Raw genomic sequence first — 14857 nt, 5'->3', positions numbered from 1 at the left:
CTTAAGAGCATAGAAATTTTTCTGGCTGTTGAGAGAAGGGGAAGTCCAAGGCTTTGAAACAAGAGAAAGATTCATTGTGGTGTCACTGGCTGCAGTCTGAGGAGTCCATGAGCCAAGGAGTGTGGGTGGCCTTAGAAGCTCATAGCAACCCCTGGCCCAAAGCTAGCCAGCAAACTGGGACCAGAGTGGTGAGAGCATGGAACTAAATTATTCCAACAACATGGATGAACCTGAAAGTGGAGTCTCCCCCCAAAGCCTCCAAGTAAGAGCCCAGGCCAGCTGACACCTTGATTTTAGCCTTAGGAAACCCTGGGCACAATACCTCTCCTGGCCTTAGGATCTATGGAAACAGATAATAAATGGGTATTGTTTTAAGCTACGGAGTTTGTTGGAATTTGTTACACTGCAATAGAAAAATAATACACCTACCCTTAGACCCTATAGTTCTAGCCATTTTTCCTGCCTTTCAAGGTGAATCCTTTCCTCTGTGGACCTGAGTCTTTTCAATCCAGGGACCTTGCTTTTTCAATTATACCTCTTCTTCACAGAGTTGATCACTGTCTTGAACAAATACCTCCTTGAGATCCTGGCTTCTCCTTGAACTTGAATCTTCTGTCTAACCAAACTCTTTTCTACTAGTCTTCATCCCAACCCTATGATATAGGTGTTACTGTGATCTTTATAAAGATAAATAATTTCCTTAAGGCCCAAGAATGACTTATGGCTGGACTGAGAATCATATTCAGTTCTTTCTGGTCACAGCCCAATTGCATAACCACCTCCTTTCATTATTTCTCATGCTAGCTTCATTCTGTCTCTCCTTTGCTAAAACTGACAAGGATTTGAGGAAACAATTTTTTTGGAGTGATTGCCTTATTGCAGTTTATCATGAATTGTTTCATACTGAAGTATAAAACATAAAGTGTAAAACTTCCTTGTAAGTATTTGTGTCTTTAGTCATTATTTCTAATTCTGAAATGAGAATCTTAATTTTCTTTTTTCTGTCATCAAGCCGTGACATGTGCCCATAAGCAGGGACAGAGATTGTTCTCGGTGCCAGTGTTGGGGGTTGATGGGGAGAAATGATTTCAGCTTCCTTAGCTGTTGGCTTTTTCACTGCATTGGTGGCTGGTGAGGATGAGAGGGTTAGTTCTTGGCCTCCATCCCGCATTGTCAACCCTAACCTGGCAGAGAGGCTGGCGCAGGGTGATGGACATCCGGTCCCTTGACTTTTCTCTTGAGTCCCTTCCCAACCAATCCTAATCCTAATCTTAATCTTAATCTTATTTCTGTCTTTTTGGGACTTCAAGACTCCCAGTTACATACTGGTGTATTTCTTGTCACTACTAACTTTCTTTATTAATGACGGTTGATGTCTTTCTTAGATTGTATCTTCATATATCTTCCGTATATTATCTTCCATATGTTTTTTGAGGTTTCTCCTTTTTAAAAGTGTGCTATTGAAAAAAAAAACTGTGCAATTAAAATGCAAAGAATTGTTATTTTAACATTATATTATTTCAACCTCTGGTAAATTATAATAGGAGTCTTTTTCCCCCCCATTCTTTTGCTGAATCTTATCCTACATTTAAATACTTATAATCAAGGACTGACCTGTGTTGGTGATGAAAATCTGAAACATATATTTCAATGTGGCACTACTTCAGGGTAATTGTATTTTTCTAGCCTGAAAATTATTTTTCATTAAAAAAAATGGAAAAATACAAAATTTTATTTTATGAATTTTTCTTCTCCGTGTGTATTAAACTTTATTTTCTGACAGTCCCTATGATGACCTTTACAGTGAATTTTTTTTTTTTACCTGATAGATTCTAAAAGAAAAGGATGAATTGAAAAGCCAGCTTTATGCAGCGTTACAACAGATAGAGAATCTTCGAAAGGAATTGAATGATGTCTTAACCAAGCGTGCCCTTCAAGAGGAGGAACTTCACTGTAAGGAGCAGAAACTAAGTGATATTAAGGCTCATCAAGCTGACCTTGAACTAGAAGTCAAGGATTCCTTGGACACTATCCATAGGCTGGAAAGTGAATTGAAGAAGCAGAGTAAGATTCAAAGCCAGGTGAAAGTTGAGAAAGCTCACCTGGAAGAAGAAATCGCAGAGCTAAAAAAGGGCCAGGCCAAGGACAAAGCTCAACTTCTTGAGATGCAAGAGGCTGTCAAGGACTTGAGTGCCATCCGGGCCGATCTTGCTAATAAACTGGCTGAGGAACAGAAAGCCAGGAAAGAGGTGCTTAAGACCCTTGCTGACCTCAAGACACAGGCGAAATCTAGAGATGAAGAAACAGCTACAATCGTTACACAGTTAAAGCTAGAACGAGACGTTCACCAGAGGGAGCTGGAAGATCTCACATCGTCATTGCAGAGTGTGAAAACTAAACACGAGCAGAACATCCAGGAGCTGATGAAGCACTTCAAGAAGGAAAAGAGTGAGGCTGAGAATCATATTAGGACACTGAAGGTACCTGTGCTGAATTATCCTGATGCTACTGAAGGAATTTTTCTGGTGGCTCATGAAGTTAATAAAGCGTAAACTTTTAGAGATCATTTTGTATTCCTAAGCACTGAAGGGAAGATAAAACTAACAGTAAAGAGGCTTATTCGTGCCTGTTCGGCCGGGTTGAAATGAGTTATAGCAGCCACCTGGGAGCACCTATTTCAGAGCACTGAAACCCTTTAAAAAGAATGTTTAGCTATTTTGGGAGTTCAGGAAAGGCAGAGGTGGCAGTAAGTCGTGGACCTGAAACGTGCCCTCATTCAACATTTGTGACCTCCCCAAAATATAAAAGGCAAAGACTTGTCAAGGCCATAGAAGCTATAACCACAATCCTTATTAGCATGGTAACTAAAGTGGATCCACTGATGAGCTGTGTAAACCCAAGGCTTTTGAGATTTACCCCTTCTTTTCCAAATCAAAGTTGCCTGGATAAATGCTTAATTGAGATCTGGCCTTTGGGGAAATGTTTCTAGGGTCTAATGGTATCAGCATTATCCCCACGCAGGGGAGTTATTTCATAACATGATTACCAGGAGTGTGATAAATCTATCCCTCCTTCCTGCTTTAGTTTTTCTCCATAGTACTTATGATATAGATTCCATATTATTGATTTTTTATTCTCCCTTTATTAGAATGAAAAGTCCATGAGGACTGAGATTTGAGTCTATTTTGTTTACAGCTATATCTTCAGTGCCTAGAACAGTTCCTGGAACATTGTAGATATCTGTTGAATAGGTAAATAAACAGATAAGTCTTCAAAGGTTAATTACAAGGTTTTCAAAATTCCTTGAAATAGAACTACCATAATAATGCTTATGACGAAAGATGACATTATATTGAACTATCTGACATTTGTCGAATGCTTTCAACTATTTTATGAATTCTTCCCCAGTTCCATATAGCCTGCTGGCAGTAGTGGATTTGGGGTTATTAATTGGGGTGAGCAGAGCAGAATGGAGGCTGGAAGAATAGGTAAGAGGGCTTTACTATATTTCATTGAACCTAAGACACCATCAGTTGTCAGATGCATCATTATATCTACTAAGAAAAAAAAATACATAATATACTATCAGCTGCAAGACAACATCCCAAGACAGAGATGGTAAAATGTGAGAAAATATGTCTTAATATTGATGAAGTATGGCATAATAGTCTGTCAGAGTTGATGAGGACATAAAAGTAGAATCAGAGTTATGGAGAAGAGCTAATCTTAAAGAAAATAAAATATGTGTCATATGTTGATTGATTGGCTCTTGACAATAATAATAATACCAGCAGACTTTTTTTTTTTTTTTTTTTTTTTTTTACTACTCAGTTTGTGCTAGTCATTGTAAGAAACTTACATGGGTTAACCATTTAATACTCATGTCGTCCCTGCAGATTGTTTGGTATTTTTTCTCTAATGAGGAAATTAAAACATAGGAAGTTAATAGCTCAACGTGTTACATCTGGAAAGTAGTGGCGACCGGGTTTGAACCTAGGTAGTCAAGTGCCTATGTTCTCAACTACACTGCTATACTGGAAAATGTTTAGAATTGATGATGACTAGGTATAGACTTGGGTGACTAGGTGGATAATGAAGCTGTTTGTCAAGGTAGATAACACAGAACAGATTTGGAGAGAACAGTGACAAATCCAGTTTTTTAGCATGTTGAGTTTAGGTGGAAAGGACCTGAAACCTAACCATGAAAGTCTAGGTAGAACAGTTTTCAGTGCATAATGGGTTAGACATTAAGGAGGAAATTGGGATTAAAGTTAAATATTTGGGATCCAGTAATCCATTGGTGGTAGTTGAAATCTTGGGATTTGGATGAGATCGTGTAGGGAGAAAAGAAAATTAAACTCTAGATCACCAATCTGTAAGGGAAGTACTAAGAAAGAGGTTCTAGCAAATAAGAATAAAGGATTATATGAGAGACAGGAGGGAACCAGAAGAGAATGGTATCTTGGAAACCTAATTGTATAACAGGTTATTTTAGTTTCTGTTCTATGGAAAGTGTAAAGCATTCAAACAAAGGGTTTTAATATAGATGGTTTTTTGCACCCATGCTGTTGATTGCTAAATGTGATAGTCTGATCATGATGCTGAATAAATGTGTCTTTAAAAAAAAAAAAAAAGAAAAAAGGAAACCGAGGCAGGGCATTTCAGGAAAGGTATAGTCAAGAGTGTCCAATGTGGCGGACAGGTTAAAAAGAAGAACTAAAAACATATCATTCCATTTGTCAGAGATTGGTGGAGAAGGTCGCTGAGGAATTGTGAGGGGGTTGGATCAAAACAGAGTGCATAGTATTCAACAGGAGACTGGGTGGTTTTCCCCATCCTTTCTTTAGGAAGTGCTTTGTGTTCATGTGTGGTCAGATGACAGTAAAGCTGTAAGAAATTACCTTTATGTAAAGAATATATAAGTTAGAAATACGCTGTAGATATTCTGAAATTTTTAGGCATTTTTTAAATTTGAAAAACAGATATAGGAGGGGTGTTATAAGCACTCTTTAATGTAGTACAAAAGCAGCATAAGAGCTTAAAAAGAGAACCAGAGATTGTGAAAGCCCAGCACTTTTTATTTTTTATTTTTTATTTTTTATTTATTTTATTTTATTTTATTTTATTTTATTTTATTTTATTATTATTTTTTTAATGTTTACTGATTTTGAGAGTGAGAGAAAGAGAGAAAGAAAGAAAATCCCAAGCAGGCTCTGGGCTGTTAGCACAGAGCCCCACACAGGGCTAGATGCCAGGAACCATGAGATCATGACCTGAGCCCAAATCAAGAGTCCTGCACTTAACAAACTGAGCCCCCTAGGCGCCCCCCAGCACTTTCATTTTAAAGTTAATGAGTTGCCTCTCAGGAACAACCCTTGCCTCCTATTTCATTTACATAATTCTATACTTTTTTACTTATTTATGTTAATTAAAAGGAGTTAATAATGGTCATCATAGGTGATTTAGTATACTGAATTATGTACAGGACGACTTTGGACAAGTAACTTTATAAATGTTTCCTTGTCTTTTGGCTTCACCTTTATTAGTTTTCTGAGTCTAACAAATGCCTATACATTACCCATATTTTTTCTCACAATATATATTTTCCCCATCTAGAACTACCCTTACGCTTTTTTAAAATTTAAATGTAAAATATTTTAATGAAATACTCTAGCTATTATTAATATTTGAAGGATATTGGGTTATCACCTCATTATGATTTCAACAAAAATTTTGGTAGAACCTTTTTATGGAATCAAAAGGCCAAGGATTTGAACCCTTTTGCTACTTGCTGGCTTTTTGACCTCGGTCAAGTTACTTAACCTTTTTGCACCTCATCGATAAAAATGGGACTAGTAATGTCTTTATCACAGGGTTTTTGTGATATCACTTTGTAAACCTTAGAGTGAAGTGTAAATGTAATAATAAAACCGCAACAAGAAGTAAGTTCTTAGTCAAATTTAGGCATTAGCGTGCTGGTAAATATTTCAAAATAGGCTCTCGGGGTACAGGGGGAAACACTGATTTACAGGATTTGTCAGGTTTAGTATTATATAAATACCTCATTTGATTTCAGACTATGAAAGAAGATATCACCGAAGAGGGACAGTGTCGTGAAGACATGGGCACAGCTGGTTCTTAAGGCTCCCTGAGCCAGCTCCAGCTTGCCGTTGGCTTTAGGGGGAACCTTGTATACCTAAGATCCTTGTATACTTCACTGATCATAAAGAAAAGGCAGAGCGTTCTCTTGAAACTTAAAATCATAATTGAGCAATTTTCCTGATGAGAAACTTTATTTTGTAGTTTTATTTTTGGGTTGTGAAAACAGGATTCCTCATTAAAAATCAATTCTTTTGTTAATTTAAAATGGCATCTAGTCTTAGGTGCATTTTGTGAGGTGAATATAATATAGATTTTGTTGAAAGCTGACAAAACTTGCTTTCAGGAAATTGATTCCAATGAACTAATTCCTACATCCCTGATTACACATGTATAATACACTTGTAAAAAGAAAAGAAACATATATTTTAAGAGTTAATATATTTTATGCAGATCATAGGTAGTTGCTTACAGCCTGTTGGTAACTGGTAGGTATGACCAGTTAACATTGACAAGTGTATGCAGCTGTTTTTTTAAAAATGACGAATTTACCTTTTTAAAGGCAGTGCAGCAGAGTAGTTGAAAGCATGGACATTAGAGAGAACTCTTGGGTTCACATCCTGGCTCTGCAGTTACTCATTACATATCCTGGGCCAAGTTATGAGTGTCTCTGGGCATCAGCTTCAAAAAAGGAGGCAGTAAAAATAGTACCTCCGTGGTCGGGTTCCTGTGAGGACCAAATGAGGGAAAACTATGCAGAGAGGTCTGAGAGTAGTGCAGTGCCTGACGTATAGCAAGTGTGTACGTTGTTGTTATTTTTAAATTCATTTAAAATGTTAAATGTTTATTTAAAATAACACTTAAAATGGTATCTTAAGTTTCACATGCCTGGCAAATCTTTATTGAATCCCATACATGGAATAGATTATTTCTCACTTTTTCTGAAACTTGATTCTGGCTATTCCAAAAAAAAAAGAGCAAATACCAGGTACTTTCTTATGCTGTTGGTACTGAAACAATCACTGGCAAACTCCTTTTCACGTTAAATTATTTGTAGTTGCTTGGCTGCCATGATTCATAATCCTTTTAGCCTCAAGGGTGGTTCGGTAATGTTGTGGTACTGAAAATACATAATTCTTTCACAAAACCCAGGATCGTAGATGAAGAAACTGATCAGTCAGTACTGTGTCTTAGTATTTCCTTTTTGGGGCACTTCTGTCATAAGCCCTCAGCAGAGTTGGTGTCCCCTCCCTGGGCTGTCACAGTATCTGCTTCTGCCTTTATTAACACTCCTCATTCGTTGTTGTGGAACGGATAGCTGCGTCTGATGCCTCTACTCTTCATATTCGTTATCTCCGCACCTAGTGTGGTACCTTTCACTGAGGAAGTGCTCTGCGAGCGCTGAGGAGTGATTGAATAAACGCAAAGGGCATTTCCTTTGTGTGTATGTTTCTGTACAGCTGCATAGAGCAAAGTCTTGAAGTTTTTGCCCACTGATCAAATGTGTACTTTTTTGGTGTACAATTTGCCTGTGGCCAGTGGACTTTCTCTTTTCTTCTCTTCTTCTCAGGCAGAAAGCATAGAAGATAAGAATACGGCTAAAGTCCATCGTTGTCAGCTAGAGAAGTTGAAATCACAGTGTGACAGGCTGACAGAGGAATTAACCCAGAATGAACAGGAGAACAAAAAACTGAAGCTAAAATATCAGAGTTTGAAGGACCAGCTAGAAGAAAAGGTAAAAATATGAACAAATGCTCATTTTAAAGACGAATTCAAATTTCTTTTAGGATTTCTTGTTAGGATACGTTTTATGTATTAATAAATGCTAATTGTAGTCTTTCATAGGTAAATTGTATTGGTGCCAGAATAAAATGTTAGTTTATTAAAATGATGGATTTTTATTCTTTGAACTGACCGTTAACATTCTACTACATTAGATGTTTAAGTTTCTTCTGGGTCTTAAAATAGTTTAGAGGCAAGGTAGCAAAGAAAGGAATTCTGGTTTATTGAGGACATGCTATACGTCAGGCATTTATGCTGGTTTATTTACATATGTGTCCTTATTCAGTTCTCACAACTCTGGGTTGGATTTTATTGATCCCTTTTAACCTATGAGGAAACTGAGGCTCAAAATAAAACCTGTAATAGTTAAGTGCACGCTATATGATAGGCACTTTTAATGCTCATGGTAATTTTGTGAAATAGATACTATTATGCTCATTTTTGCACTTGTAGAGATGGAATCTTAAGAAGGTTGGTAACCTTGGAACATCCCTAGCAGGCTTACCACTTTCCTTTCAGTAGATGTGTGAATTTATTTTGAGTATCTGCTGTACACAGGAATTGGGTAGAATATGAGGGACTTTTAGAGAGTCACTACTTTTGTGGCAAAAGTCAACTAAAAATAGAAGACAGAATATTTTTCTTCTACCTGCTTCCAAAAAAGATTTGCAATTGAGTGTGATAGAAGTCAAATGTAAATAAAGATGACCATTGAAATACTGATAGTAGAAGACAGCATAAACTGGGCCAAATGAATCTTGTACTTGATAAGGGTTACTAGCATCTGTGAGGAAGGTGCTACCACTGGGTAGGATATCATAAAATGCTTCATAAACCATCCTTAATGCTTTACTGATCTTTTCCTCTTTTTTGTATTTTGCAAAATTCCTATATTTTGTACACACACACACACACACACACATTTTTTTTTTACCTTTCTAGTAATTCTTAAAATCAAGGAAATAAGATAGTAGTTAGGTGTTTATGATTAAATGTGCTAAATTAAGTTGCTGAATTTAAGCCTACAATCTTGACAACTGCTGCAATTTAGTTCTTATGTCATGTTTTGGTTTTAGTGTGTCCAGTGTTCACACATATTTACTGTTATCTCTTGCTAGGGTGTAGTTGCTGTGGAGATAATGCAAAACATTCCAACTTTTCTGTAATTAAAATTCTAGTCAGAAGATTGTGTTAACATATTTTATATTTACCTATTTACATTTAAGAAATAGTGGTTCAAATTTCATATATTGGAATGTAAGTTTATCTTGTTCTGCTTAAATATTTCTTCACTGATTCTGTTCATGATGTTCTAGATATATATGTTCTCAGGCATTCAGATAAATGGAGCATTTACCTTAGGACAGAGTTTCAAGAATTATTGACTGTATTCCATTGCTATGTATTGAGCATCCAGTATGTGGCAGGCCTTGTGCCGGGTGGTGAGGGTTGGATGTAGATAAGACACAGGTCTGCAACTGAATGCTTATGACTGGATTGTGAAAAACTAAATCCCTTTCAGTTGTTAAAACTGTATTGTTGAGTCTTGACATTGGGTACTAATGCAGAGACAAGGTATCTCCTGAGTCTAAACTGGAGAATGATCTTAAAGATACAATAGTCTTAAACACACCTACATAAATATATATATACCTTATATGCTTGCTTTTCTTTAATATCCTTTTTGCGTGTGTGATTATATACTTTTGGTTGACTTAGCTGTTTATGTTGACTCATGCCTTAGTATATGGCTACATATGAATCAAAATTTTGTTGGGTCAGGGCGTCTGGGTGGCTCAGTTGTTTTGAGTGTCTGATTCTTGTTTTCAGCTCAGGTCATGGTCTCACAGTGAGTTTGAGTCCCCCATTGGGCTCTGCACTGACAGTGTGGAGCTTGCTTGGGATTCTCTCTCTCTCCATCCCCACCCCCTCTCTCTTTCTGTCTCTCTGCACCCCTGCCTCAAAATAAATAAATATTTTTTTGTTGCGTTAAGCCATCTATAAATAGGGCTGAGAGGTGATAATAGTGTTAGTGGCTATGGGCAGAACGTTGAGTGTCAATCATTTTCTAGCTGTATGTCTTTGGGCAAGTTGCTTAAAACTCAAAGCCTGTTTTATCATCTTTGAAAAGATGATAGAATTAGATGTGAAAGTAATTCTATTATAGAATTAAATGTGAAAATGTATATAAAGTGCTTGGCAGAGTAACTGGTATCTAATAAGCTATTAGTAGTGTCAATTAGTAGATGCCATTATTTTGTTATTGTTGTGTTTCCAGATATTGCTGATTAGTGGTTCAACCAAACAATCAACCAATCAGCAAGTATTGATTGACTGCCTGTGGTTAGTCTAATAATGTGTTAGGCAGTGAGGGGCCAGGGAACTGGGAATAAAAATTATTGCACAACTATGCAGATTGGAAGTTTAGAGCGAGACTGCGTTGAGTCACTTGAGACAGATGGCCCCCAAAAGGAGGCTCCCTCGTGAAAAGACCTGGCAGTTCTATCAGCAAGTGATACTGAAGGCACGTGTGTTAAGCAAACCAAACAGGTGGGAGGTATTATAATATGTTTTCTATTGGAGGACAGGCATCAAATCTTGATTGTTTTTCCATCTCCAAGATCAGGCATAGAGCCAGGTACACAGTAGGTAATTTATAAGTAAATTGTGGGTAAAGAGGTGTGTGTGTATACACACATACATGCTTATACATGTATGTAACAGATGAAAAATATGGATAACCTATGGGTATATGTGTGTGTGTGTGTGTGTGTGTGTGTGTGTGTGTGTGTGTGTGTTGTGGCCAGACTGCAGAAGGTAAAAACAAGAAAAGATGAAAATACATTTTCAGTGGAAAAAAAAAAAAAAAAAGGCCCTGTGACTTGTAGCCCAAAGATTACTATGTGAGCAGTGCAAGTGAACTTGGTAAACCGGGCCTTATGCATTGAAGAGGTTTCAAATGTGGTTTTTCTGCAATCAAAGGGGAAGCCTTTCTTGTTTGCCTAACACAGCATTATTCTTGCATGCCTGTCTTATGGCGTTAATACACACTTCCCCTCTTTTTTTTTTTTTTTAATTTTTTTTTCAACGTTTATTTATTTTTTGGGGGACAGAGAGAGACGGAGCATGAACGGGGGAGGGGCAGAGAGAGAGGGAGACACAGAATCGGAAACAGGCTCCAGGCTCTGAGCCATCAGCCCAGAGCCTGATGCGGGGCTCGAACTCACGGACCGCGAGATCGTGACCTGGCTGAAGTCGGACGCTCAACCGACTGCACCACCCAGGCGCCCCTCTTTGTTTTTTTTTTTTTTTTTTTTTAAGTGTTTATTTATTTTAGAGAGAGCGAGTGTGAGCCAGGGAGGGGCAGAGAGAGAGGGAGACAGAGGATCTGAAGCGGGCTCTGCACTGACAGTGGAGAGCCTGATGCAGGGCTCGACCTCACGAACCATGAGATCGCGACCTGAGCCCAAGTCGGCCACTTAACCTACTGAGCCACCCTGGTGCAGCATACTTCCTTCTTTTTTAAATGTCTTGCTACTATTTTGACTGCATACTTTAGGTCTTTGTTTTTTGTCATGTTCTTACTTGGTAAGCCAAGAAATGTTAAAATTTCATCAAAATTCCTATAAAGCATTAGCATCAGCAGCCTTAATCAGGCGATCAGGAGAAGATTGCTGTTAGTATATATGCACAGAATAACTAACTTTAGCATATTTTCCTAGTGCATTCAGTGGTGATATGTGGTAATAAAATGCATTTTTTTCCAACATCTGATTTTGCTTTAACATCAAATGTTATTTTTCAATTTTACATGACAAAGAGAACAAGTATTATGCAACCACAGAATTTTTACATATGCATTTAAAACTTTATTGTGAGCTTCTTACCAGGGAAAAAGCTCTCATGAAGTGTTAGATAGAACTTTTTCTCCATCTATAGTGTCATTGAAGTTTATTATTCCTTTTGCTTAAAATTTTAAAAGAAAGTATTTGATTTCTTTTGTTCTAAAAGGATATTAATATTAATCTTTTTATTTTTCTGGTTTTACCTGGAAACTCATAATGTTGTTTTTTTATCAGAAATCTGTTTTTATTAGTTTCCCTGAAATCTAACTCATTAAAAGAGTTCATGTATAATTAAGTCATTTTTGCTCAGCAGGTCAACCTCAAAATTTATATAGTGAAGGTTTTAAATGTTTTATCTATACAGACCTATATCTGATCCAACCTAAAAAAAATTATTAAAGTATGAGTTTATTAATGATTATTAATGGTCATTTTGTGGAGCTTTTCAAATAATTTTGTAGTGTAAGTATTAAACATTGTTTTTAATTTTGAACATATTTACATAATGTTTGAGACATGACTGTCTAAAAAAATTGGGAGAATATTGTAGATTATTCTGTTCATACTATGTGTATTATCTTGAACCTTATGTTTTAGAAGGATGACTGTTTTATGAAAAAATATATAAAATATTTTATGCAGATACATTTATAAGCAATGCAAAAAATGCTATAAAAATGTGAATAATATTCTGAGATATTTTCCTATGTCCAATGCAGACATAATGAAGACATTAGTTTTCAGGAATTAGGGAAACAATTTAATTGGGCATATTCATTTTTATAAATTCTGAAATTATAGGTTTAGAAAATATATTGTTCTTTATAAGGGAACACTTAAAAAGTATGAAAACAGGGACTCAGTGGGTTAAGTGTCTGACTTCAGCTCATGTCATCATCTCAGAGTTCGTGAGTTCAAGCCCCGCATCAGGCTCTGTGTTGACAGCTCAGAGCCTGGAGCCTGTTTCAGATTCTGTGTCTCCCTCTCTCCCTGCTCCTCCCCCACTTGTGCTGTCTGTCTGTCTGTCTCTCTCTCTCTCTCTCTCTCAAAAATAAATATTAAAAAAATTTTTTTAATTAAAAATTTAAAAAATTATAAAGCAAATTTTCATTGTGGAAAATGCAGGGTACTTTATAGGGAAGGTTTAAAAACTCACCTATAATCTCACCACCTAACTTTCCTACATTCAGTTTTTGGTGAAATTCTTTTCAGGGTTCTTTTCTATACACACAGATACTCAGGTCCCATTTGGGATCATTTGCATGCACAGCTTCATAGTCTGAATTTGCATGTCATTGAACATTTTTCAAAATCAAGTTTATTTGGGGCGCCTGGGTGGCTCAGTTGGTTGAGCATCTGCCCTCGGCTCAGGTCATGATCTCTCAGTTTGTGAGTTTGAGCTCTGCATTGGGCTCTGTGCTGACAGCTCAGAGCCTGGAGCCTGCTTCAGATTCTGTGCCTCCTCCTCTCTTTGCCCCTCTCATGCTGTCTCTCAATAATAAATAGATGTTAAGAAAAAAAAAATTTTTTTTTAATTATTTATTTAACGCCCAGTATTTTATCTGGTGAACGTGGCATTCTTTTGTTGTTGATTACATTACTGTTTTTTCTATTTTAAAATTATAGATCAAGTAATTTCTATCCAAATAATCTAGTACTTTCCGTATTTGGATATTTCATTTGTATTTTTTACTGATTTAATTCTAAGCAGAATTATGCAAATATGCTTCTTGCTACTAGATATTCAAACCTGGAAGAGAAAGGTATTTACTCTCTTCATTTTGCTTTCTCCTTTAATCCACCCCTAAACACAACCACATGTAGAACTTCCTCTGTTACTGGAGGTGCTGTCACATGAATACATATACCTTGTGATTATAGCTAGCCATGGCAACGTTGGAAGATTTTTCAGTAGTTTGTTTTTCTGCCCCATATCTGTATGCTAGATTTTGATTTTTTTTAATAAACATTGTCTCAGATTTACAAGATCGCACTGTAATATTGTGCAGAGGTGGTGGTTCCCAAAACATTTGGCACCAGTGTAATTCTAAAGTATGAAAGAGCCTTGAACAGTACCAACCTCCCCATTCTCCCCCCTTCTTTTATAGATGAGGCAGTTCTGACCTAAAGAGTTAATTGACTTGCCCAAGTGTTCTCAGCTGTCCATTGGTAGAAATGGAAATAGGAATCAGGTTTACCAATCCTATTCTCTCTGTTGTATCAGAATTTATAGGACCTACTATATTGATTTTGTAGGTTATTTGGGATGTTTAGTTATCTCATATAATTCTTGCTTATTTCTGTAGTATACTGAATTCTCTTTAGAGGACTTTTTTTCTCTGTTATTCTTTCAGGAAATGAGAATCCTTGATGAAACAATTAGGAGCACGTTAAAGCCACAGATGGTGCGACATCCAAGGCAGTTCATAGGAACCTAAGTTGTTGAGTAGATCAGGATTCATAGAAATGTATTTTTGTTCCTTCCCACAAAATGCTTTATTCAAGTTATTTGTGAAGCGACACCTAGCAACATATTTTAAAGCTATGATTATATTGTATTAAAACATTTAGGAGATAGTTTTCTTATACAAAATGTGGATCTTTGAAAAATGGTAATTACAATTCTCATTTGCAAATGTAATCATGATACCCATTTTTACAGATGGTGGAGACTGAGGTTAGGAGTGTAATATAGTGACTTGCCCAACATTGCACAGCTTGTGGTGGATTCAGGATATGAGCAAAAATTCCTTGTATTTTTTCCCTTTATTTACTGCCAGTAAAATGACTCACATTTGTATCTTTTCATTGAACTCATAGTGTTGAATTTAAATTTAGGGTTATTATATTCAACAGATTACCATATACTCTTTTATTTTTTTAGCTTTACACCAATTTTGGAAAAGGAGTCATCAGATTTTGTTAGAAAAATCAAATTAAAACCTGATATTGTGACATAAAATATATCCATGTCAAGAAAATATGAATCAATGTTGTTTAATTTTGTGTTTCAGTTCTAATTTGACCATCTGTTAAGGACTGCTACTTTTTATTATGTGGAAAAATACATGATTGTCAGATGCCTATTCTATAAAATATTCACTACTTTGCAAAATCACATTTCTGTATTT

At 36.4% G+C, this 14857-nt stretch overlaps 1 protein-coding gene across 11 annotated transcripts in view; it reads left to right on the top strand.

Annotated features, from left to right (window-relative positions):
- The window catches only part of CEP128 (centrosomal protein 128), a 398658-nt gene that overhangs the window by 126617 nt on the left and 257184 nt on the right, over positions 1-14857 (top strand). For all 11 annotated transcript variants that reach the window (XM_045451751.1, XM_045451752.1, XM_045451750.1 and 8 more), the window contains 2 exons: positions 1830-2480; positions 7670-7834. In XM_045451751.1, the coding sequence (XP_045307707.1) occupies positions 1830-2480; positions 7670-7834 (816 nt within the window). The remainder of the gene's footprint in view (positions 1-1829; positions 2481-7669; positions 7835-14857) is intronic.

The sequence above is a fragment of the Leopardus geoffroyi genome, chromosome B3, assembly GCF_018350155.1.
Source record: "Leopardus geoffroyi isolate Oge1 chromosome B3, O.geoffroyi_Oge1_pat1.0, whole genome shotgun sequence".
Taxonomy (NCBI): Eukaryota; Metazoa; Chordata; class Mammalia; order Carnivora; family Felidae; genus Leopardus; species Leopardus geoffroyi.
Note: the sequence above shows the minus strand (reverse complement) of the source record. Positions and strands in the feature narration are given on the sequence as shown.